Source organism: Pan paniscus, chromosome 23, assembly GCF_029289425.2.
Source record: "Pan paniscus chromosome 23, NHGRI_mPanPan1-v2.0_pri, whole genome shotgun sequence".
Classification (NCBI taxonomy): Eukaryota; Metazoa; Chordata; class Mammalia; order Primates; family Hominidae; genus Pan; species Pan paniscus.
In genome coordinates this window covers 48,672,073-48,698,042 of record NC_085927.1, presented here as the reverse complement: position 1 = coordinate 48,698,042, position 25,970 = coordinate 48,672,073, and the positions used below count along the sequence as shown (strand labels likewise).

Here is a 25,970-nt window from a genome sequence, read left to right as displayed (position 1 = left end):
AAAATCCGAGCCTCCCCCCAACCCCCAACACTGGCCTCTTCTCCACCTCTAACCGCTCCCACTCCAGCCCCATCCACAGTCTGGTCCGGTGAAACGTGCCTAAGCTCGCAGGCGGCTCCAACGCAGCCACCCGGTGACCTTGGACAGCGGCCTGACCTCGGGTGTCTCAGTTTCCTCATTTCTATTGTGAGCCTGTCCACGGCAAGGCTCAATTGCGACCGAGCTTGTGGCGCGCCCAGTGCAGAGCCCCACCCGGAAGAAAGCTCCCTCCCGGGTGGATGTGAACATAACCGGCTTGGGGAGGGGGCCCGAGCACGGGAGGGCTGGGATGGGGGTCACCCAGGAGCCCCGCCGCGCGGCCCTCGGGTCGCCGCCCCCTGCGCTGTGACCGCGGCGAGATAAGGTCCCAGGCGCTGCCCTCGCTCCTCGCCGCATCCCCGGCGGCGCCCCCAGCCCGGCGCCCGGCACTGAACGGGTGCGGGGCTGGGCCAGGGCCAGGGCCGGCCCGGGGGAGCGAGTGGGGCGGGGCCGCCGCGCCCGCTCCCCCTCCCCGCCGCCTGCCGTCTTCTCCTCCTCCCGCCGCCCGGGCTCAGAGCGGCGGCAGCAGCGGCCGCGGCGACAGCTCCGGCTCCGGCTCCCGCGCCTGCCCCGCTCGGCCCAGCGCGCCCGGGCTCCGCGCCCCGACCCCGCCGCCGCGCCTGCCGGGGGCCTCGGGCGCCCCCGCCGCCCGCCTCACGCTGAAGTTCCTGGCCGTGCTGCTGGCCGCGGGCATGCTGGCGTTCCTCGGTGCCGTCATCTGCATCATCGCCAGCGTGCCCCTGGCGGCCAGCCCGGCGCGGGCGCTGCCCGGCGGCGCCGACAATGCTTCGGTCGCCTCGGGCGCCGCCGCGTCCCCGGGCCCGCAGCGGAGCCTGAGCGCGCTGCACGGCGCGGGCGGTTCAGCCGGGCCCCCCGCGCTGCCCGGGGCACCCGCGGCCAGCGCGCACCCGCTGCCGCCCGGGCCCCTGTTCAGCCGCTTCCTGTGCACGCCGCTGGCTGCTGCCTGCCCGTCGGGGGCCCAGCAGGGGGACGCGGCGGGCGCTGCGCCGGGCGAGCGCGAAGAGCTGCTGCTGCTGCAGAGCACGGCCGAGCAGCTGCGCCAGACGGCGCTGCAGCAGGAGGCGCGCATCCGCGCCGACCAGGACACCATCCGTGAGCTCACCGGCAAGCTGGGCCGCTGCGAGAGCGGCCTGCCGCGCGGCCTCCAGGGCGCCGGGCCCCGCCGCGACACCATGGCCGACGGGCCCTGGGACTCGCCTGCGCTCATTCTGGAGCTGGAGGACGCCGTGCGCGCCCTGCGGGACCGCATCGACCGCCTGGAGGTGAGCGCCGCGCGCCGTCGGGGGAGCCGCCCGGGTGGTGCGAGGGGCCGCCCGGCCGCGGTCGTCCCGCGGTCCCCGAGCCTCCGGTCTCCCGTCTGTGTTCCGGGGACGATCGCGCCTTCCTCGCTGGCGAGGCGGGGGAATTTCGATAGGGAACGCGGGCAGGCGTCTGGCACGGTGACTGAGGCACAGAGGGCGCGCCAGAAAGATTCGCTCCCCACCCTTTTCCGTCTCCAGGCACCTCTCTGAGCCTCAGTTTCTGTGTCTGTAAAATAGGTATAACAGTGTCCACTTGTAGTGGAAATTGAATCAAATGTAGGTGTGTGAAAATGCTTGGCACGTACTAGGACCTCATTAAATGTCCCTTTCATTTCCTTCTTCCGGACACCCCCAAATCAGCCCAGCTCCACGCTCACACTTTATGGCCAGGAGATGGATGCGCTGTCCAAAGGACTTGGGGTACTCCCCTCATTACACAGAGCCGGGAACAGAGTGCCCTATAAGACAAACCTGGGTGCCCCTCACCACCTCCCTACCCTGAATCTCCCACTCTGGCTCAGACTATGACCCAAACCGCAGGAGCTCAGGTGCCAGGCGCCCAGCCTCACACACCTGGAAGCCCACAGCTCTTGGGTGGGGGCTGAATGGAGAACAGGGCCCCCCGAGCTCCTCCTCCTCCACTCACTTTTCCAGGCTTTCCTGACTCAGGCTTGGGGTCAGACACAAGGGGTCCAGCATGGGGGAACCCACTCTTGGCTCTCATGTGACCCTGGGCCAGTCATTTCCCCCCTGGAGTCCCATGGCCACCTTCCTCCCTGTAAGAATGAATTTGGGGCTCCCAGAAGTGCAAGGCAGACAGACTGGGCAGGACAAACATCCGGGACACATTCACTACCCCAGCCATGGCCTGACTTCCAGACCACAAGGAAGGAGGTTAAGCAACAAAATCAGATCTGTGGAAGGAAGAGAAAGAGGCCAAAGCCCACACTGCCCCCTCTGCTACCTCCACCCAGGTGGAGTGCAGCAGGCAAGTTGGAGGGAGGAGAGAGGCGGGGAGTAAATGCAGGGACCCCTTACTCCCGGGGCTTTTTAAGTCAAATCCTGGGCAAGCAGCACTGGTGATGCCCACTCACAAGGCTGAGGATGTCGTGGTCTGACAGCCCTCCAGGACGTCTGTACTGGTGTCAGCACCCTCCCCACAGGGTGTCAGAGTGCAGCCAGTCAGCCATTGCAGCCAACCCCTCACCTTACGGATGAGAAAACTCAGCTCAGAAACGTCCTAAGAGAGGTGGCAGAGGCAGGAGAAAAGCCGGGCCCATACCCACCTCTTCCCCGACTCCAGCTCTGGGGGATTTCTAGGATGAGAGAACCAAGAGCAGGAAAATAATCAGGAAAAAGCTGAAAGTATGCAATGAAGGGAAGTCTTAGTTTTCTCGCCTGTAAAATGGGGATAGTAATAGCACCTACCTCACTGGGATATTAGGAGGATTAAGTACTTTATATGAAAGGCCAAGAATAGTGCCTGGCACACAGGTATGTTCAGTCAATTTGAGTGATGGCTATTTTTATCATTAAGCTATAATATTACTCATTTTTAAAATACAGCCAAAACTCAAAATAGGAACAAACAGGTTTTAGGCAACAGGTTTTAGTCATGTAAAAAACAATTTTTGACTTTCATTGAATAGACTTCCTCGTGCCTGCCATAGCCCCTGCCCCCATGCCCAGATGGCACAGGTGGCTCCTCCCACGTCTGGGGCTGGCAGGCTTGGACCTGCCTTGGACCTGTGCCCCCAGCACCTGCAGCATTTGGCAGGGTGGCCTCCCTACCGGTTAGCCCGCTGAGGTTGGGGGGATCCTGGCAGCTGGAATTTGGCAACAGGTCAGCCTTCCAGGCTGGGGGAGCCCTGGCTTCCCCATGTATACCTTTTCCTCTTTTCTGAGTGCAGCAGCCACAGACAGAGAAGGGCAGGGGCCTGCTTGGCCACCAGGTCTGCTTTCTGAGCGTGGCAACAGCCACAGCTAGTCTTTTGGGGGCCTCTGGGAGGGGCTGGGGCTGGAGCTGGAGCACAGCAGACACAGGGTGAGACCACTTGGCTCAGCGGAGTCCCATGCACCCGTTAGCCACTGTCCAATCTCTCCCCTCTCTTCTCATTCAGTATCCTCAAAGTGCCCAGATTTTCAGGGTCTCCTTTACCTCCCAGGATACACTGAAGGTGCTCTTGCTAATGTCCCCAAGATGATAAATGAGGACTTCTCAGTCCTTATCTTGGGGGAACCCTCTCTGACACCTGACCCTGCTGATCATCCCCTCTTGCAGGTCTCCATGCCCTAGGCTTCCAGCCGCCTCTCACAGCAGCCCTCCTCCGCCCTCTGTCTGCTGCCTCTGTCTCCTTGCAGGGTCCTCCTCCTTTAAGGCATGTGCCCGTCTTGGCCCTCACTTTCCCTGGGTACACTCAGCCATGCCCTGAGGCTTCCCACACCCATTCCACGGAGGGGCCCCAAACCAAACTCAGTGTCCAGCCCAGGTTTCCTTCCCAAGCTCCAGACCCATCAACACATCGGCCTCCTGAGCATCTCTCTCTGGTTGTCCCATCAGCCCCCTAACCACACTGTGTTTCAGCTTGAACCAGGTACCTCCATGTGCCCTGAGAAACCATCCTTGGCCCCTCCCTCTCCCCCCAGTTCTGATTGGCCTCATCTCTGTACACGCTTGCAGCAGCCTCCTCTCTGGTCTCATGACTCCAGGCACACCCTTCCCTCCATCCTCCTCCAGGCAGCCCCAAGGGTCTTCCTTAAGCCCACCATGGGGCTCTCCTAACTCCTCGGCCTGCTCCTAGGCTACCACTTTGGATCTGGCCCCCGCTCCTGACCCCTCTCTCAGTTCATTCCTGCCTCTGCCTGGATCACCCCCAGCACATTCCTGCTCCTCATCTTAGAGTCTGCTCCAAGTACACCTCCTCTCAGGAGCCATCCCTGTTCACACTCTGTCCCCTTCCTATCCCCACCTGGGCTTCCATAATCATCACACTTCCTTGCTGGTCCCCACCAGGCACATCCCTGCATCACCACCCCTCCTACAAAAGGGAAGGGAAGGTCTGATTGGCCTGTCCTCTCCCCAAAGCCTCAGGTGGGAGCCACATTTAAGGGCTTAGGGGAAAGTGTCTTCTTTTCCATTTTTATTTGTGTTGTTATTGTTGTTCATTGAAATAAATCAAAAGGTTTTGGGGAAAATGCTGCATTCGATTGCGTCATTTTCTCCCTTTTTGCAACCCTCTTTCGGTCCTTATCCATATGCAGCCATTGTTTGAGAGCTGCTGTGTAATTACCATTTTAATGATGCCATAATATCCTGGGATTCATCTGCAGCTCCCCATCCATCAGTCACTTGACCGGCTCCTGTTACTGGAGATGTAGGTTGTTTCTAATTATTTTTCTTCCAGATGTTCATTGCAGGATCCATTTCATACAGAGAGCTGTTTGTTTGTTTGTTTTTAAGTCTGTTGATTTTTTTAGGCTGAATTCCCAGGAGTGGTATTACTGGGTACTGGGTCAGAGAATATTGACTTTTTTTTTTTTTTTTGAGACAAAGTCTAGCTTTGTCACCCAGGCTGGAGTGCAGTGGCGCAATCTTGGCTCATTGCAACCTCTGCCTTCTAGGTTCAAGCGATTCTCCTGCCTCAGCCTCCTGAATAGCTGGGACTACAGGCATGTGCCACCACGCCCAGCTAATTCTTGTTTTTTAAATAGAGATGGGGTTTTACCTTGTTGGTCAGGCTGGTCTCAAACTCCTGACCTCAGGTGATCCACCCGCCTCAGCCTCCCAAAGTGCTGGGATTACAGGCGTGAGCCACTGTGCCTGGCCAATATTGACTTTTTATGGCTGAGGCCAGGAGCCACTTTCCAAGAGTTGGCCCAATGATGCGGCTACAGGCCATGCATGTGTGTTCCCCTGTTCCATTTTTGTGCTAATTTAATGTATGTATACAATGGAACTTCAAGATTAATTTCAACAGCATTTCTTTGGCATAAACCACATCCTTAACCCAGCCCGGCAAGCTGATTGCCTCCTCCCATCCTGGAGCGGGAGCCAAATAACCATTATAGCGAACACTTACTGAGCACTTACTATGCGGCAGGCACAGTGCATTATCTTATTTAATCCTTGTAAAATCTCTGTGAGGGAGGTACAAAGAAACCAAGGTTCAGAGAGGTTAAGGAACTGGCCCCAAGGCAGCAGTGGAGCCCACTGTCTGGCTGTAGAGCCCTCGTTCTTCATCATCAACTCTAGACCCATCTGGAGGGGTCAGACGTCACCCACCTTTGGGAGCATGGAAAAGACAGGTGAGCTGGGCGCGGTGGCTCACACCTGTAATCCCAGCACTTTGGGAGGCCAAGGTGGGCAGATTATGAGGTCAGGAGATCAAGACCATCCTGGCTAACACGGTGAAACCCCGTCTCTACTAAAAATGCAAAAAATTAGCCAGGCATGGTGGCGGGCACCTGTAGTCCCAGCTACTCAGGAGGCTGAGGCAGGAGAATGACGTGAACCCGGGACGTGGAGCTTGCAGTGAGCCGAGATCTTGCCACTGCACTCCAGCCTGGGCGACAGAGCGAGACTCCATCTCAAAAAAAAAAAAAAAAAAAAAAAAAATAGCCAGGTGAGGGCGGTGCCTGTGCTAGTCACTGTCCTGGACCATTTCTGCCTCGGAGCCCAGAGTGAGAGGGGTGAAGGCCAGTCCTCAAGGCTTGTCCTGCTGACCGGCTAGATAGCCGAGAGACTTGCTGCAAGACCTTCACTGCTGCTGCTGCTGCTGATAATAACTAACACTTATTAGACACTTACTAGATACATATTAGCTTATTCAGTCTTCAGTCCTATGATAGAGGCTGAACGCATTCCCATCTTACAGATGAGCAAATAGAAGCTCAGAGACAGTGAAGGACACAGACCAAGGCAAATCCCTGCCCCGCCCCCCACCAGCTTCGGTTTTCCCCTCCATACAAAGAATGATATAGCAGGCCAGATACACCCGAAACATGCTTCCAGCTCTAAAAAGTCTCTGAAATAGGTCAGGCGCGGTGGCTCACACCTGTAATCCCAGCACTTTGGGAGGCCGAGGCCAGCAGATCACTTGAGGTCAGGAGTTCAAGACCAGCCTGGCCAACATGGCAAAACCCTGTCTCTACTTAAAAATACAAAAATTAGCCAAGTATGGTGGCATGTGCCTGTGGTCCCAGCTGCTTGGGAAGCTGAGGCAGAAGAGTCACTTGAACCCAGGAGGCAGAGGTTGCAGTGAGCCAAGATTATGCCACTGCACTCCAGCCTGGGCAACAGAGTGAAACTCTGTCTCAAAAAAAATAAAATAAAATAAAATAAAAAATAAAAATAAATAAGTCTCTGAAATAGAAAGGCTGGGAGGCACAGGCTTGGGTTCTTGCTTGTGACTTTAGACTAATCACTTTCCCTCTTGGTGCCTTGGTTTTCTTATCTGTAAAACAGGCGGGAGGAGGAGCTAAGTCCCAGTCCCCTTAGGCTCTACATTCTGAGTTCTTGGGCAGAAGGCTTCTAAATAGGGATTGTGTGGGGTGTAGGTGTGTTTATGGGGGTTACATGTGTGTACCGCCCTCGAGCCCCTTCCACCCACTCCCAGAACTATGTTCCTCTGGGAAATCTGCAGATAAACAGCAGCTTCGAGGATCTCTTGGTGTCTTCTCTAAATTCCGTTGGTTGTCTTTGTTTTTCTCTGACTTTGCTGCCCATTCTAGAAGCTTCTGCCTAGTGGGCACTGGTTCCCCTGACCCTGCCTGTTTGGCAGTGAGGAGGGCTTGGGAGAAGGGAATGGCGGGGGGCTGTGGCATGTGGAGAGAGGGCTTCTGCTACTGGGCTTTGGTTGGAGGATGTGGACCCACAGTGTCCTCCCTCCCCCACAGTGCCCCCTCCAGCCCTGAGAAAGCTGCAGTGTGGAACATGTTCCCGGTACAGACTCCAGGGCCAGATCACCTGGGTGCAAATTCCAGCTCTGTCACTTGAGAGTTCTGTGACCTCAGGCAAGGTGCTTAACTTTCTCAGCCTCAGTTTCCTGTCTGAAATGGAGATTTGAAAGCCTGTTGGGGCTGGGCGCGGTGGCTCACGCCTGTAATCCCAGCACTTTGGGAAGCTGAGGTGGGCCTATCACGAGGTCAGGAGATCAAGATCATCCTGGCTAACACGGTGAAACCCCGTCTCTACTAAAAATACAAAAAATTAGCCGGGCATGGTGGCGGGCACCTATAGTCCCAGCTACTCGGGAGGCTGAGACAGGAGAATCGCTTGAACCCGGGAGGCTGAGGTTGCAGTGAGCCGAGATTGCACCACTGCACTACAGCCTGGGCGACAGAGCAAGACTCCATCTCAAAAAATAAATAAATAAATAAGCCTGTGTGACTTGTTTGTTTTGAGGTTTATCTTACATTCAAGATACGTAAGAGGTCACAGATCTCACTTAAACAGACACAAATCGTAAGTGGACAGCTCGACGAAAATTTGTGGATGGATACCCCTGTGAAAGCGCCAGCCAGATCAGGAATTGGAACACTTCCAGCACCCCCAGAAGGCTCCCTGGTGCCCCCAAAGACAGTAGCCTTCCAAAGGCAACGGCTATTCTGGCTCCTGTCACAGTAGTCAGTTTTGCCTGTGTTTGGACTTCGTACAAATGGACGCAGACAGCTGTGCACCCTTGCGTCTGGTGATCTTTCATTCAGTGTCACGTCTGTGGCATCCAGGCTTGTTGCGTGTACCCACGGAGGATTGCCGTTTTCATTGCCGTGTGGTGTTCCGTTGCGCGGACGAGCCTTAATTCATTTACCCGTTCTTCTGTGGATGGATCTGTGGGTTGTTTCTGATTTACAAATAAGGCTGCTGTAAACATTCTTGGGATATCTGTTGGCGGCTATCAGCCCTCATTTCTCCCTGGATCGAGCCACAGGAGTGGGTTGCAAGAGGGGCATATATTTAGCGTCGGAAGGTACAGCCAAACATTTCCCCACAGTAGCTGAGAGAGTTTACAAGCCCGCCCGCGTGTAAACCTCGCCAAACTCGGTATGGTCATTTTAAAAACATTCCCGTTTCGGTGGGCGTGTAGTGCACTCACTGTGGTTTTAATTTGTATTGCTCTGATGATTCATGACGTTGAGCACCTTTTCTTATGTTTATTGGCCATTTTGTAAATCTTTGCCTGTAGGAGGTGGAATGAACTCAGAGGTCGGTGCTCCTCACAGAGTGAAGAAGGTGGGGTGCCGGAGCGGGGTGGGGCATCTCCCCAGGACAGTCTTGGGCACATCATCCCCGTGGAACTCTGGGGACAGGGATAGAAGCAACCAACCCAAGGTGGGAGCGCTTATGTGCTTCCACAGCCCTTGTTTCACTCCAGGGGAAGCTGAGGCTCAGAGAGGCTGAGGGACCTGCCCACAGCCACAGAGGCTGAGTCAAGACCAAGCCAGGATTTCTCACTGAAGTGGGCTAGGGGTGGGGGACCTCCATCTGCTGAGGATTTTTGGGGCCCGGAAGGTGTGTGGGCAGGCAGGACCTCAGCAGAACTCCCAGCTGGGCTTCTGGAAGCAGCAGCCTGACAGGAGGGACTTTTGAAGGGAGGAGCAAGGGGCCTGGGGCCAGAGGGGTCTTTAGACACGGTCTGGGGTCTCGGACCCGGGAGGTACATGGCCAACCCCATCCCTGCTCCCTCTTCCTCATCCTCCTCCCCATTTGTCTTCTTTCCTTCAGCTCCAAAGTGGCACTAGGAGACCAGGATGATCAAAACCAACCTGTCCTTTGCCCACCACTCACCTGTTCCCCGCCTGGGTAGGAGGAGGCGGAGCCACCTGCTGGGTCTGTCCCTGGAGAGGAAGGCAGGGTGGCAGCATGGGGTTTCTCTGAGAAGGCTTCCTGACCCCAAACTTCCACCTTGGCAAGAGCTGGTGGCCTGGCCATCCCAGAACAGCCTCTGCCTCACCGCCAGCTGGGAGCACCGCCACCTGCGGAACCATGGGGCCATATTTGCCTTTGGGGCCACAGCACCTGGCACTTGGCAAGAGGCAGCAGGGGTGAGCTCACCCTCTGCACCAGGCCTGTCAAGGGCCTTACAATTGAATCCCACAAGAACTATGGTACTATTACTATCTCTGTTTTACAGATGAGGAAACTGAGGCTCAGAAAGTTTCAGAAGCTTGTCCAGCTCACTCAGCTGGCATTTCCACCCAGGCAGTCTGGCTCCAGGGCCTGCACCATGACACATTATGCTCTCCTGCCTCTCAATAACAGCAAAGAATAATAGTAATGTGACAACCACGTACTGCCTCTTATGGTTGACCACACTTCATATCTGTTCTTTCATTTTATCATTATTTATATCCCCAAATGTAGGTACTATTATTACACCCATTTTACAGATAAGGTAACTGAGGGCCAGAGGAGTTAAGCAGCTTGCCCAAGGCTGCAGATCTAGTAAGCAAGGAACTGAAAATGACGCTGGCCTGTCTAACGTGACAGTTCGTGTCTGCAACTACGACGCCATGTTGCTGCGGCACATATGGATGGATGGATGGATGGATGGATGGATGGATGATGGATGGATGGATGGATGGATGAGTGCTGTGCAGCCCTGCCAGAGAAGCTCTCAGGGCCCTCTTCTCTCTCTATGGAGCATCTCAGTTCAGGCATCAGGGAAGCTGCCATCTGGAGGATGAGCAGGCAATGGGCAGAGGAGGGGTGGGGGCGGGAAGAATGTTCTTGGAGAAGGAACAGCATGTGTGGAGGCCTTAGGGTGAGAAGGAGTTTGGGGCAGTTGAGCAGCAGAGGACTTTCAGTGGGCGTGACCTATGTCCTGTCGGGGTAAGGGCTGAAGCCAGGAGGACAGGGACTTTATTGGCAGGGAGAGGGGGCTGTGGAAGGATTTTAAGCAGGAGAGCAACATGGCTGGATTTGCCTCTGGCCGCTGTGTGGAGGGTGGGAGTGGAAGCTGTGGCACAGTCCAGTGGACAGTAGCCAGGACTAGGGAGAAGGCTAGGAGCTGAGTGAAGCTCTGGGTGAGACGCAGGGTTAGATTCAACCATTAGAGATGCCACTTTAGGATTGTTTTCCTGTTTTTAAAAGAAAATCATGTCAAGTATTTCAGATGGGCAAAAAGGCATAAATACTACTACCCAGGCCCCTGCCCAGGCTCAAGAACCAAACATTTCCAATCAGCTGATCCCCATCACAAGGTCAGGAGATGGAGACCATCCTGGCTAACACAGTGAAACCCCGTCTGTACTAAAAATACAAAAAATTAGCTGGGCGAGGTGGCGGGCGCCTGTAGTCCCAGCTACTCGGGAGGCTGAGGCAGGAGAATGGTGTGAACCCCAGGGGGGCGGAGCCTGCAGTGAGCCGAGATCGCGCCACTGCACTCCAGCCTGGGTGACAGCGAGACTCTGTCTCAAAAAAAAAAGAAACTCCATCGCAAAAAAAAAAAAAAATTGTTAGTCACGACATTAATAGTAGACACGCCTGTGATGCTTCCTATGCCTACCGCGCACTAAGCGCTTTCTGTCTACGAACTCAGTCAATCCTCACCACGATGCTATGAGATTTACTCTTTTACCCTTTGGGGCCAATGGGGAAACTGAGGCATGGCACCGTTACATAACAAGGCCACTCAGCTGGTGAAGCCCAGGTGTGAGCCCTAGCAGGACTCAGAACTCAGGGGATGGTTGGATGGGGGAGGTGAGGGGCCGTGGTCCACACTGCTCCCCCTGAAGGCTGCTCACTTTCCACCTGGTCCTGGTGCCCCTGCAGTCTGCCCCTGGTGAGGGAGGTGGGGTGGCAGGATGGGGTTTCTCTGAGAAAGCTTTCTGACCCCAAACTCCCACCGTTGCAAAACCTGGTGGTCTGGCTGTCCCAGAACAGCCTCTGCCTCACTGCCAGCTGGGAGTACCACTACCTGGGTGATCCTGGGCAGGGGCAGTGGTGCAGAGGGTGGGACTCTGGCCCTGGAGTCCTGCACCTGCCTTCTGCTCCCTGCAGCAAGGGAATAGACCCCGGGTGGGGCTAAGGTGATGGGGTTTCCCTGCATCCTCCCAGCCTCAGCCACCCCACGCTGGCAGGACCCTCCTATCAGTCTCCCTTTGTGAAGCTGCCCTGCGCCATAGTCTCACACAACCTTCTGGATCTTCTAGACTTCCCGTGGCCATTAGTACCTCTCCTGCTTGCCTTCGAGTTAGGCAGGGCAACCAGCACTGTGCCCACTTGGCAGATCAACCAACAGACCCAGACCATCAGTGTGAGCCTGAGGAATGAGCACAGATTTCAGGATCAGGAAGGCCAGGCTGGAGTGCTGGCTCTGCAGCGTCACAGGTATGTGACCTTAGACAGGCACTGAGCCTCAGTTCCCTCATCTCTGAGTGGGCCTCCCTACTTCCCTAGGCTGTTGAGAGCAGCCTAGAACTGTTTGCACAGAGCTTCCCTAGTGCGGGGCCTGGCATGCAGCGAGTGCTCGATGGAGACAGCTGCTGCCGTTAGCATTCTGATTGAGTGCTAATGAGCCCAGCACATTATGGCTGAGCCGGGCCTAGAACAAGGGGCTCTGGCTCTAGGCCCAGCACACTTACGCCAAACCCCACCCCGGACTCCCAGCGGGACAGGCCATGGGTTCCCAGCCTCCACCTTCCTGCCCCAGCAGGAGCTGAGTGGGGGTGCTGGCGTCATCATTCCCTCCATCATCTTAGGTGAGGGGCCCAGTTGGCATCGGGCCGGGAGCCCACGCGGCACAGCCTGCGCCCACAGCAGATGGGAAGTGGGGGTGCGGGAGTCGTGTTCTTCTGATTCAGACACTGGGACGGGGAGGGACTCACACACGATCCGGCGAGCCCACCTCCTCCATGGCCTTCCTGGCCGCTGCAGAGCCGGTGGCTCTGACAAAAGAACAGCTTGAGCGCACACCCCCTCAGCCCGCACGTTTTCTCCTCCAAACAGCGTCTGTTTAAATAGCCTCGACTCCCTGTTCTTGCTGGCAGGTCTTCCTCCCTCTGTTCTTCCTGGCAAGTCTTCCTCCCTCTCTCCCTTTGCTGGAGAGAGGAGATGCTGGCTCCAGGGGTATCGGTTTGGCCCAGCCCCATTGCTATAGACAATTCAAAACGACTCCTGCCTTGGTTTCCCATCTGTGAAATGGGGATACGAAGAGTGCCAGCCTCAGCGAGCAGCTGCGAGGATTCATGAGTAAACACATGCCAAGTGCCTATGATGGGCCTGGTGCACAGCCTCACTCCCGCATGCCCCTCTGGCCTCAAGCTTGGCACAGAGCGGGTGGAGAACTGAGGACAGAACAGTACCTGGGACCGGGGACACCCTGCCCCAGCCCGCCCTTCCAGCCCTGAGATGAAATGCGCCCCTTGAGCTGATTGCCTCAGTCCAAGGCTTCCTGGAAGTCCAGCCATCTCAAATGCAGTGGGTGGCTGACCCTGTCACCCTGTGGGCCATCCAGTGTCACCTGAAGGCTCTGGAGGTAATGAGTGCCCCATCAGCTAATGTAGTCAAGCCCCACAGTTGGCATTATGCTTTTATAGTCCATGAGGGCCTGTCACTTGTCTTCCCATCCTTCCATCTGTCCTGGGAATGAACAAGAGGAAGCCTGTTTCACCCCACACACACTTTTTTTTGTCTCGCTCTGTTGCTCAGGCTGGAGTGCAGTGGTATGATCATGACTCACCGCAGCCTCAACCTCCCGGGCTTAAGCAATCCTCCTGCCTCAGCCACCCAAGTGGCTGGGGCCACAGGCATGCACCACCATGCCTGGCTAATCTTTGTATTTCTTGTAGAGATGGGGTTTCGCCATGTTGCCCAGGCTGGTCTCGAACTCCAGGACTCAGGCGCCCGTCTTGGCCTCCCAAAGTGCTGGGATTACACACATGAGCCACCATGCCCAGCCTGTTCCCGTTTTAGAGGAGGGGAAACCAAGGCTTTGTGGTTAGTCTGCACCAGAGTCAGGGTTTATAGGCACCTTGACAGAAGGAGCCCTCGGGAAAGCAAAGATGAATGTAAGCGGGGAGTGCACTGTAAGGCTCCTCGCCCATCCCATGCCCACCTTCACCTGGCCTCCACCCCAGCCTCGTGGGCCAAGTAGGCATCTGCGTGGCTGGGCGGCTGTGACCTCTTACCCAAGAGGTTGGGGGGGGGTGGATAATGGTGGCCAGAGTCCCCCCTCTCCCGCTGCTTTCATGGGTCCCTTTCCAGAGCCAGCCTGGACGACCACAGTGACTTGTGTCTGTTGCCCCATCTTATAGCCTGGAATGGAGAGGTTGATCCTCAGCCCCTCCCACTGCCAGCAGAAGAGGGGGGTTGCTGAGTGTGAGTGGCACCAGACCCCCTGCCCTGTGAAGCAACCTCACCTTTCCCATGGGAGCCAAGGGACAGGTGGGACAGAGAGGGAATAGGGCTTCTGGAGAGGCTGCTTGGCAGATGCCAAGAGAGGCTGCGTGGCGAGTGATGCAGAGGGGGCGGGCGAGCCAGACTGCTAGGCTCAGATCCCAGCTCTGCTCCTGCTCCTGGTGTGATCTTAGTTAACTCACCCTAGTTTTCCTGCCCCTGAAATGGGGACACTGGCATGTTAAGTGGATTCAGAGAGGGAATGTTTGCAAGGTGTCTGCTGAGGCTCAGCCGGCAGCAAGAGCGTCCCATTCAGTCTTCCCACCTACCCCATGCACCCAAAACCATGCCCCCGGCACCCACCGTGGGCCAGGCTCTGGGCACTTCACTTACACGCCATCATTTAATGCTGGCCAGCCCTGGAGGCTGAGCATTCCATGTCTCCATCTTATAGAAGGGGAAAAATGATCTCGGAGTGTCAGCCCACCTGCCCCTACTCTCACGGGGCAGTGGCAGAGCCGAGGGCCGGTTCCTGCAACTCCTCAAAATGAGGTCACATTGCTGTCCACACTGGCAGCTCCCAAGTCTCGGGCACTGAGCATGGCAGTGGTCCTTTGCCCCCAGCACTCTGATGCAGGGGACGCACTTCTCCCCTTGTCCCATGGCTAGAAAACAGGCTCAGAGAAGTTAAGGAGGAGTGCACAGCTCAGAAGGAACACGCGGCCCTCAGTCACAGCAGCCACCAGCAGTGTCCAGTGTCACCCAGCAAATGACTGACAAGGCCATTGGCTGGGCCAGTGAGGCTGGATAGGGGATTCTATACTTGTCCCAGGCTGCAAGGCCATCCCCTTGCAGCTTAGGAAACTGAGGAAAGGTGGGGTTCTTGGTTTTCTGTTTTGCCTCCAGCCACAACTTCAGCATCTGGGGCAGTGCCCAGCACAATGGGGGTGCCCTCTGAATGTTTGCTCAGTGACTGAATCACAGAATGCAATGAGTTCGTGTCTGGGGCCTAAGCCTGGGAGCAAGGAACTGACTGAGCAAAAACTTCCCAGGCCCCTGGGGAGTTCGCAAGCATCAGGCCTGGTAGCGGGGACCATGGAGGAGGGGGAAACCAGGAGGATGGTGGAGGATGGTGAAGGTTTAATTTAGCTCCTAGCAGCTCATTGAATTATTAATCTCCTACTGACATTTCTGTGACATGTCTGCCACAGACTGTCCCCTTGAAGAGTCTGGACCTGCGGCCTCACCTGCCTTCCTCCACCCCAGAGGGGCCTTCTTCCAGCAGGAGAAGGGGAAGGAAACCCTCCCAGCTCCTGCCCCAGTTCTGCTGCCCTTGGGGTCTTAAGATAAGACAGGCATGTCGTAGGGAACTCTGAACACTTAGACCTCATCCCGGGCTGGATGGGGGATGTCAGAGCCTACCCTGGAACACCCTGCCCTAGACAGGAATTGCAATAAGCAGGCTCTGTTTATTGATATTTAATCCTTAGTCCTCCCCACAACTCTCCAAATAGGTGCAGCTCTCTTTTGAGTAAACAAGTTCAGAGAAGTCAGGATATTTTCTCAGAGTCACATAGCAGATTGGTTACTGAGCTGGTTTTGAACCCTGGGCTGTCTGACTCCAAAGTATGTGATTTCAACCACCTGTCACCCTGGTATGGTCAAGCCACCGGAGCCCTGCTCCAGAAGTCCCTGTTTCACGCCCTGAGTGGGCCCAGTGGCCATACAGAGCCTTTTGCCAAGGACCGTTCTAGAGAAGCTTGCTGAGTGAGGGAATGAAGACTAAGATGGTCCGCCCCTTTACCAGCCCATCAGTGTCTAGCCTTGCTGCTATGAAGGACTAGGGTGGGGCATTCAGCCCCAGCTGCACCCTGAAACCACCTGGGGGACCTTCACAGCACTCATGGCCACGCCCCACACCCCCACCACGGCCTGAGCTGTCCTTGAGGGCCGGGGCCAGCTCTGCCTGCTGCTCACCGTCATGTGCCAGCACCAGGAACAGAGCCTGCCAGGGACCCAGGATGCATCTGTTGCCTGATGTTGGCCATTGTCATTCCCATTTTGCATATTGGGGAAGCTGAGGCTCCCCTGGGGTCACTGAGCAGGGGCGGTAGGCATCTGAGTGTTCCCAGCCTGTCCTTCCTCCCCTCAGTTGATTTCTGTTTCTCTGCCCTGTGAACAGCAGGAGCTTCCAGCCCGTGTGAACCTCTCAGCTGCCCCAGCCCCAGTCTCTGCTGTGCCCACCGGCCTACACTCCAAGATGGACCAGCTGGAGGGGCAGCTGCTGGCCCAGGTGCTGGCACTGGAGAAGGAGCGTGTGGCCCTCAGCCACAGCAGCCGCCGGCAGAGGCAGGAAGTGGAAAAGGAGTTGGACGTCCTGCAGGGTCGTGTGGCTGAGCTGGAGCACGGTGGGTCCTGGGTCCTGCAGAGGGCATTGGAGGGGTCCTCAGGGTGACAGAGCCACTCAAAAAATATATCCATGCTCCCCGGAGGCTAACATGGACAGACGGGAGGGTGGGGAGGAGGCTGTGGAACACACAGTGGAGAGAATCATTGGGGGATATTGTTATCATTATCAACATTATTAACAGATCTCATTTTCTGGCACTTACTGTGTCCTGGGAGTGGGCTAAGTACTTGATACATCAGCTGATTTAATCCACAGTTTTCACAGATGAGAAAACCGAAGCTCAGAGAAGTCAAGTGACATGCTCAAGGTCACACAGACAAAAGTGGCGGGTCTGGACCTCAAACAAGGTCTGACTCCACAGCCATACATTTAACCACCCACAAAATAGCATTTTCAATGAATTGGTAAGGATTTTGTTTAACACTTGTGCCTGGCACTGCCAAGGGGTCAGAGGAGCATAATGGGCAGGGTACAGGTATAAGCATAAGGAGACCTGGCTCCTGGTTGCATATCTGTCTCTGGCTTGCTCTGTGACCTCAGAAGTTCACTTCCTTCCCCAGGCCTCAGTTTTCCTCATCTGAGAAATAGGGGTTTAGGACTCATGAGCTCTCAAAGACCTTTCAGCTTTGAATTCTTGTGAAGACCACCCTTAAGAGGCTTACAGACGAGTTGGGGAGAACAGGGGAAATGGTGAGCAGTTAGCTGGGACCAGCTTACATGGGGAACAGGGGTTCAGGAGAAGAAAATCCAGGGCCAGGCATGGTGGCTCATGCCTGTTATCCCAACACTTTGGGAGGTTGAGGTGGGCGGATCACCTGAGGTCAGGAGTTCAAGGCCAGCCTGGCCATCATGGCAAAACCCCATTTCTACTAAAAATGCAAAAATCAGCTGGGTGTGGTGGTGCATGCCTGTAATCCCAGCTACTCGGGAGGCTGGGGCAGGAGAATTGCTTGAGCCTGGGAGGTGAAGGTCGCAGTGAGCTGGGCAACAGAGGGAAACTCCATCTCAAAAAAAAAAAGAAAGAAAGAAAAAGAAAAGAAAAGAAAGAAAATCCAAGCTGCTTCCTGGAGGAGGCAGGCCTCAAGCTACTTCTTGAAAACAGAGGTGAGGAGCAAATTTCAGAATGGAGGGGCCATCGCAGGGGCACAGCTGCAGGGGAGGGACAGGTCTGGTGGCTCAGGGCCAGCATCCTAGGTGGAGCACAGGAACAGGAGAAGCAACCTCCAGCCCTCCTCAGCCCTGCCTCTGGCCTGTCTACCCCGGGTCTCCCAACAAGTTTAATTTGTTGACGGTCACGTGGCTGGGAAGTGGGGGAGACGAGATTTGGTCTCAGGACATCTAAGGTCCAGAGCCCCTGCACTTTATTCACACCCCTCAACACAGAGGTGGAGCAGAGAGAGCCCTGAAGGCACTGGGCATGCAGCAGGTGCCTGGGAGCTGTTAGCCTTCTTTCTGAAGTGTGCCCTGTCCACCCCACCCTTTTCGGTGTCCACCGACCTCCACCATGTCTGCCTTGCCCACCCTCAGGGTCCTCAGCCTACAGTCCTCCAGATGCCTTCAAGATCAGCATCCCCATCCGTAACAACTACATGTACGCCCGCGTGCGGAAGGCGCTGCCCGAGCTCTACGCATTCACCGCCTGCATGTGGCTGCGGTCCAGGTCCAGCGGCACCGGCCAGGGCACCCCCTTCTCCTACTCGGTGCCCGGGCAGGCCAACGAGATTGTACTGCTAGAGGCGGGCCATGAGCCCATGGAGCTGCTGATCAACGACAAGGTGGGCAGGGCTGGCAGGGAGGGCTGGCTGGGGGAGGGCCACCCTTCCAGAAGCGCCCACTCCACACTGGGCTCTTTCATTCTCCTGCTCATTCTCCTGCTCTGCATATTCAGCACACATTAAGTACCTACTGTGTGCCAGGGTGGGCTCTGGGAATATAAAGACAAGCCAGACATGGAGCTGCCAGAAGAGAGGCTGTGTCTAATAGAGGCTCTAAGTGTTGTTCCATTTTACAGAGGAGGCAAGTGAAGCTCTTGGAGATCCAGTGACTTCCCCAGTGACCCAGCTATGGGATGGGGCTGAGGTGTCTGCCCCCAGGGCCCTGCTCATCCTCCTGGACTTAAAGAGAAGGGAGGTGGCCGGGCGCAGTGGCTCATGCCTGTAATCCCAGCACTTTGGGAGGCCAAGGCGGGCGGATCACGAGGTCAGGAGATTGAGACCATCCTGGCTAACACGGTGAAACCCCATCTCTACTAAAAATACAAAAAAATTAGCCGGGTGTGGTGGCGGGTGCCTGTAGTCCCAGCTACTCGGGAGGCTGAGGCAGGAGAATGGCCAGAACCCGGGAGGCAGAGCTTGCAGTGAGCCAAGATCACGCCACTGCACTCCAGCCTGGGCGACAGAGCAAGACTCCGTGTCAAAAAAAAAAAAAAAGAAAGAGAGAGAGAGAGAGAAGGGAGGTGCACAGACCTACCTGGGGATGGAGGGAGGAAGGGAGTGCTCATGGCCTCCTCGTTCCTTCTACTTCCCTGGAGCCCGCCCCTCAGGCCCTCCCCACTATGGAGAGTAGAAAGGTGTTGTACTCAGGCTCTGGGACCCAAATGCTGGTTTGAGTCTTGGTTCTGCATCTTCACCATTGTGTGACCTCAGACTAGTCTTCTACTTGCCCTGTGCCTCAGTTTGCTTATCTCTAAAGCAGGAATGATAAGAACTCTTGCCTCTTAGGGTTGTAGTGAGAAGTGGCTTAAATGCATGTAGAGGGCTTTGAGCAGAGCCTAGCGTTTGGCAGACATCAATAACTGTGAGCTATTTTTATTATACTGGGCACTGTGCTAATAAGCAGTTTACTCACATTATTACCCTTGACCTTCCCAACAGCACTGGGAAGTAGGTACCCTCATTATCCCCATTTTGCAGATGGAGAAACTGAGGCTCAGAGAGGGGAAGTAATGCACCCTGGCCACACAGCTGCTGGGGTGTGATGTGATTCAGGGTCTTGGGATCCAGAAACCACCTTTTAACCCCTCCCCTGTTCTGCCCTTGGGCCACCCATCTTCCTCATGCCCAGGCCTCCCTCCCCGATGCCCCTCCTTCAGCCTGGCTGGAAGGCAGGACAAGGACAAGGCAGGGAGAATGATGTAGCAGGAGCATGGTAATTGAGGGGAGAGGAAGGGGAGCATCTCATCACTGTCATCCACTCCCAAAGCTCCTTCCCTGCCTGCCACATTGTTTTGGGCCTTGCAGCCATGGTGGTCTATTGAGACCCCCCTGGAAATGCAGATACCACATATCGTACCCACCTGTGACTAGCCCACAACACATAAAGCCACTAGGAGTGATTGACACCCATCAGACCCGGCTTAGCAGAAGGTGCATTTCATGGCATTCTGGAGGGGGAGGAGGAGGAGGGAGGAGATGAGTCCAGGGACCAGTGACTTTCCCTTATGGCCCAATAAACCCTACGACCACCGGGGTGGCTGGACTACATCTAGATCCTGCTGCCTTGTGCCCTTCATCACCCCCTGGCTGCCGTCCTTGGCCTGGCCCAAGTTCAGCACTCAGTTCTCATTAGAAGGAATTCAGCACCCTGGACAGGGCACTGGGCAGCCCTGGTCTGGGACGCTCTAGAGTCCTTTTGAGAGCCAGCGTAACAGACTGCTCACTGTTCCCTGTTTATTCCAGCCTCTAAGCCTTTACTCCTTCTGTGCCGACCACTTGGTTTGCCTAGCAATGGAATGGTGGATCCATTGTCCTTCCAGACGGGTTTTGACGTGGCTTCTGTTCCCATATCCCCTCTACCTCTGGGCCTCGCAGCCTCTGTACCTCCCATATGCCCTCCGTTATTTTGTCTTATAGCATTGCCCCAAAGTCCTTCCCCTCCTGCAGACTCAGCTCATTTAAGACATGGACCAGCTCCACATCCCCAGCATCCACAACAAGGCCAGGCACCACGTAGGCCTCAGAGAATGTTACATTAAATTGTGATCTCAGGCTGGGTAAGGTGGCTCATGCCTGTAATCCCAGCACTCTGAGAGGCTGAGGCGGGTGGATCATCTGAGGTCAGGAGTTCAAGACCAGGCTGGCCAATATGGTGAAATCCCGCTGTTTCTACTAAAAATACAAAAAAAAAAAAAAAAAAATTAGCTGGGCGTGGTGGTGCCCGCCTGTAATCCCAGCTACTTGGGAGGCTGAGGGAGGAGAATTGCTTGAACCAGGAGATGGAGGTTGTGATGAGCTGAGATCACACCACTGCACTCTATCCTGGGCAACATAGTGAAATTCCATCTCAAAAAAAAATAATGTGACCTCAGGAAACTTACCAGATAAGGAAGCCCTTTGGGAGCACCAAATCCACAGACAGCAAGCACCTTTCATCTTACAGGCCAGCTCTAACCCATCAGCAGTGGCTTTCCAGAGCACTGTGCTGAGGGATCTGAGCTAAATCGAGGCTCGTGATTGATTGGCTATGTCTGCCCTGGGTGGAGGAAGAGGCAGCAGCTGTAGATTTGCCATCCCTTGTCTGACCTCACTTTACAGATAAGGAAACTGAGGCCCAGGGAGGAAGGAGCAGCTTCCCCAGATCACACAGGGGTTGGTGGCAGAGCCAGGGCCAGATGCTGGAGCCTGGCCTCTGAGTCCAAGGCTCATTCTATCCCTGCCAGTACTTCTTGAGCCCCAGCTGTGTGCTGAGTGCTGTGTGAGGTGTTCAGGGGAAGTTTGGATTATGAGACATCCCTCTCTCCCCAAGTGACCTTAATAGGCCTGTTGGAGAGTGAGTGAACTACCTTGTGACAACTGAAAACCAAAACCAGAGAGTCCCTTGTGATCTGGTTTGGTCTTTGAGGAAAGAGGAGAGAGGAGTCAGGGAAAGACACTGGGCAGGAGGATGGAGAGGGTCAGGCCTGGGGTCGGGCCCTGGAAGGATGGACATGGGTCTCCCCAGCCCCACCCCACTGCCTCAGCCATGGGCCTTGGGCCTTGGGGCACCTCTGACCTGGAGTTGGGGGACCTGTGTCCAGGTGGCCCAGCTGCCCCTGAGCCTGAAGGACAATGGCTGGCACCACATCTGCATCGCCTGGACCACAAGGGATGGCTTATGGTCTGCCTACCAGGACGGGGAGCTGCAGGGCTCCGGTGAGAACCTGGCTGCCTGGCACCCCATCAAGCCTCATGGGATCCTTATCTTGGGCCAGGAGCAGGTAAGGCTCAGGCTGGTATTGGGGCTGGACCTCCTAATTGTGCAGATGGGCAGACTGAGGGCCAGAGAGGTCAGAGACCTGCCCAAGGAACTAGAATCTTGAAGGTGGGGCTAGAGCGTTGGTGGCGGGGCTTCAGTGGGGTTGAAGGTGGGGCTTCCTCGGGGACAAGAGCCTGACTGAGCCAGCCTGCCTGTCTTTTCTGCTCCCTCACTCCATGCCTCTCCTTTCTCTGCTGCTGTCTTGGCCCAGGATACCCTGGGTGGCCGGTTTGATGCCACCCAGGCCTTTGTCGGTGACATTGCCCAGTTTAACCTGTGGGACCACGCCCTGACACCAGCCCAGGTCCTGGGCATTGCCAACTGCACTGCGCCACTGCTGGGCAACGTCCTTCCCTGGGAAGACAAGTTGGTGGAGGCCTTTGGGGGCGCAACAAAGGCTGCCTTCGATGTCTGCAAGGGGAGGGCCAAGGCATGAGGGGCCACCTCATCCAGGGCCCCTCCCTTGCCTGCCACTTTGGGGACTTGAGGGGGGTCATATTCCCTCCTCAGCCTGCCCACGCACAGGCCTTCCCTCCTGCCCCACTCCTGGCTGTGCCTCCCATTTCCCCTCACCTGTACCCACACCTCCAGAATGCCCTGCCCTGCGAGTGTGTCCCCTGTCCCCACCTGAGTGGGGAGGAGCGTCTCAAGTGAACAGTGGGAGCCTGCCCACCTGGCACTGCACTGGAGTTGTCTCTTACCCCACCCCTCCCTGCCCATCAATTGTATCTGATTTCACTAATTTTGACAGCACCCCCAGTAGGGTAGGGTTGTGTATGAGGGGGACCCCACTATCTCATTGGTGGGGGTGGCCGCCCGCCCCCTTGTCCCCCATGCAACAGGCCCAGTGGCTTCCCCTTCAGGGCCACAACAGGCTGTAGAAGGGGATGACGAGGACATCAGAGGTTAGACTTACCCTCCTCCCTCTTTCCACCAGCTGCCAGTCAAGGGCAGTGGGATCTCGATGGAGCCTCCCCCACCCCGCCCATGCCTCCCTCTTCCTCCTCTTTCCTCCTCTCTTTGTGTGTAGCGGTTTGAATGTTGGTTCCATGCCTGGCCCAGCCCCACCTCAGTCTCCAGGACATTCCTTTCCCAGCTCCAGCCTGGAGGGAAGGGGACAAAGACCCCAGGAGGCCAAAGGGCTGCACTCACCCCTTGTGCTCACCCATAGTGATGGCCACTGGTATAGTCATCCCTCTCCCTCCATGCCAAGGACAGGACTTGGACCACTTCAGCCTGGGCTGGGAGCAGCCCTAAGGTAGAGGCCTCATGGCCCAGGAGACCCCACCTCTGGCAGAGCCACATTACCTACCCAGTGCATGGTCCTGGGGCAGCAAGGAAGAAGCTGAGAGGGTGGGGAGAAGCATGAAGCAGTGGGCAGAGGACTGGGTGAAGGGGAGAAGACCTTGGTTCCTAGCCAGCCCTGCTAATGTGCTGTGTGGCCTTCTGTAAGTCCCTGCCCTCTCTGGGCCTGGCCTTCCTCGTTCGTGAGCTGAGGCCCTCGCTTTGGTCATTTGCTCTCCAGATTGGGTGTGAGCTTTTCTGTGATTCCAGGTGGATATGTGGGGAAAGCTCTGGTGATCCTGGGCTTCGCAGGGGTAGATCCCAGGACTCGGCAGTGGATGGGATGAAGCCAGTCATGGGTTAGGGTCAGCAGAGACTCAGAGTCCAGGGCAAGGTTCAAGGCAGACTAACCTCATGCATGGATTGTAAAAAACCAGCTCCCTCTGGATCAACCCAGCCTGGCACCCTTGCCTGTCTGAGAGTGTCTCAAAGGGCTGATGGCTTCCTGGTCCCCTTGAGTCATCACCAGCTTCCCCAAGAGAGTGTCAGAATCTTAAGAGCTGAGAGGCCGGGCACGGTGGCTCACGCCTGTAATCCCAGCACTTTGGGAGGCTGAGACAGGCAGATCACTTGAGGTCAGGAGTTCGAGGTCAGCCTGGCCAACATGATGAAACCCCATCTTCACTAAAAATACAAAACTTAGCTGGTTAGGTGGTGCATGCCTGTAGTCCCAGCTACTCAGGAGGCTGAGACAGAAGAATCTCTTGAACTGAGGAGGTGGAGGTTGCAGTGAGCCGAGATCACGCCATTGCATTCCAGCCTGGGCAACAGAGCAAGACTCCGTCTCAAAAAAATAATAATAATCTTAAAGATGAGAAAAGCCACCCCATCTGGCACCACAGCTGCATCTTGCTTGTGAGAAATGGGGAAGAGGTCAGGGAGGACACGTGACCTGCACAGGATCACAGAGCATGGGGCAGAGCCAGGACTAGAGCTCAGGGCATCTGACTCCCTCTTCAGTGTTCTTCCCCCTCCATGTTGCCTGCCCCTGAAGACCTTTGAGTTCAGTCTACACCTAAGCAGGTAGACATCCGCGAGGTCAGATGCTTTCCAACATGACATCTGAACATCTTCCTTTATGCAACACCCAAACATCTTGGCGTCCCCACCCCAGGAAGTGCGGGGAGGAGGTTATGATCCCTGGGTGCTTCAGCAGAATGGAGAGCTGAGGCATCCCTCCCCTGCTAGTCACCTACCAGGTGTCTGAGCAGCTGCATGCTCCCTGGCTCAGGTGGGCACTGTACCTTTTGCCTGCCTTTTTGTTCCCTATCTCCACTGCCTGAGGCCACTTAGCCTGAGACATGATGCAAGAGCTGCAGGCCGGGGGGCTCAGTGCCATGGAAGCTACTCCAAGTTGCATTGCCTCCCGCGCCCAGATCCTGCTTTCCATTTCGAGAACATAAATAGATTGCCCAGCCCCTCCAGTACAATCCCACTGGAAGAAAAGGCGATGGCGGGCTTCAGCCAGACCTGCTGAGACCTAGGTTGCCACGGTAACAGCCAAAGACATCAACCCAAGTGCTGGGTCAAGTGTCTCATCATACTGGCACTGTTGCTGGGGTGACGGCAGAATTCAGAATTTCAATTTCAGTGACGCCAAGCTTGATGTGTTTTTGTTATTGTTTTGAAGAAGGTAGCTCTTGTGGAGGACTTGGGAGAAGGATGGGGTCTTAGGAAGGAGGTGACAGCACTTGCGTGGTCACTTGAGCCCACACACACGCACAACCCCAAGTCCTTTATGCTTTGTCACAGTGAAGATGAGACCTCTGACGTCCAAGCCTTGTTCCTGTGCCGCATCACCCACTCAGGCTTCCAAAGGGAACAGGAACAAATTTCCCCAGCACCACTGTTTGGGTCCCGCTTTTCCTATCTTCTGCTGCCCCTGAGCACATCCAAGCAGACAGGGAAAGAGGAGTCAGACATGGCCCAGTCACATCCTGAGCTGCTCCTGGCTGATAAGACGATGGAGCCCGTGTTTGTCCTGCCGTCTGGCACTGCACTGAGTGTGGCACAGGCACCGTCCTGTTGATCTCACAACACAGTTCTAAGTTAGGACGTTCTTGGCTCCGTTAGACAGGTGAGGAAACTGGGGCACAGAGAGGTGATGTCATCTGCCTGGTGTCAATCAGCTAGCAAGTGATGGAGCCCAGATTTCAAACCAAAGGGGGTTACGTCCAGGGGCTGAGTTCCCACTCACCTGTGTAGAGTGCCATCTGGGCACCATTGCTCCAGACGTGTTCCGACCCCTTTCCCAGCCCACAGGGCTTGAAGTGAAGGAACAGAGGCAGGGGGTGGGCCAGCCCCAGGGCCAGGGTCCCCTTGGTGAAGCCGTGCCAGGGGGCTCAGCTGCTTCAGGGAATGTGTCCCTCCCACCATGGGCCAGAGCTTCAGCCCTTCTTTAGCTCAGCTAGAGTTCGCAGGAGAGCCAAAAAAGAAAAGGAAGCTGAGCATCTCCCGAGTCCTGGGCAGGGAAGGGGAGGGAAATTGCTCCTCCTCCAACTCTTGCTTGGGGCCAAGCCCTGCACCAGTTGCTTCCCAGCTGTTATCTGCCAGATCTTCCCATCTTGTGGCATGTGGTGCCCGCACCAACATCCCAAGGGGACCAATCCCCTTGCCACCACTTTGCATCACCTGGGACCACAGATTTGGGCAGGAAGGGCTCTGAGAGGAGGCCAAAGCCCTCGTTTTACGGATGAGGAAGCTGAAGCCCGGGGAGGGGAGCGACCCTCAAGGCCACCCAGCTGGACACAGGAGACTTGAGCCCAGCCTTCTGACTGCATTCAGCCCTCTCTAGGACGCAGCAGCCTCTCCCCAGCACTGAGTCCCCCCTCCTTTGTGTGTCCCAGCACCCTTGGCCTGAGTAAACTTGGAAAGGGGCTCCCTCCCAGAGAAGGGATTACTCTCTTCACCCCTTTATTCCAGCTGCCTGCCACCCCAGACCCCCACCTCCCACCCTGACCCCCGACCCCTGGGTGGAGAAGGGGCTCACATGGGCCCAGGCTGAGTGTGAGTGAGCATGTCAAGTTGTCTGACACTGTGACATTAGTGCACCCTACTGACAACCCCTCCCCAGCCTTGCCCCTTTCTCCTCTCCCTGTTTTGTACATAAATTGACATGAGCTGCAACATGTGTGCGTGTGTGTGCGTGTGTGTGTGTGTGTATGTGTGTGTGATCTGTGTCATGGTTTTGTTACCTTTTTGTTTTTGTAAACTTGAATGTTCAAAATAAACATGCTGTTTACTCTGA

At 55.9% G+C, this 25,970-nt stretch overlaps 1 protein-coding gene across 1 annotated transcript; it reads left to right on the top strand.

Moving 5' to 3' along the window:
* Positions 1-296: 296 nt before the first annotated feature.
* Positions 297-25,970, top strand: NPTXR (neuronal pentraxin receptor; the record flags this gene model as incomplete). The annotated part of the gene is made up of 5 exons (XM_034949356.4): positions 297-1,361; positions 15,920-16,145; positions 17,675-17,922; positions 21,162-21,341; positions 21,591-25,970. Coding segments are annotated over 5 exons (1,944 nt in total), but the record flags the coding sequence as incomplete, so codon positions are not given.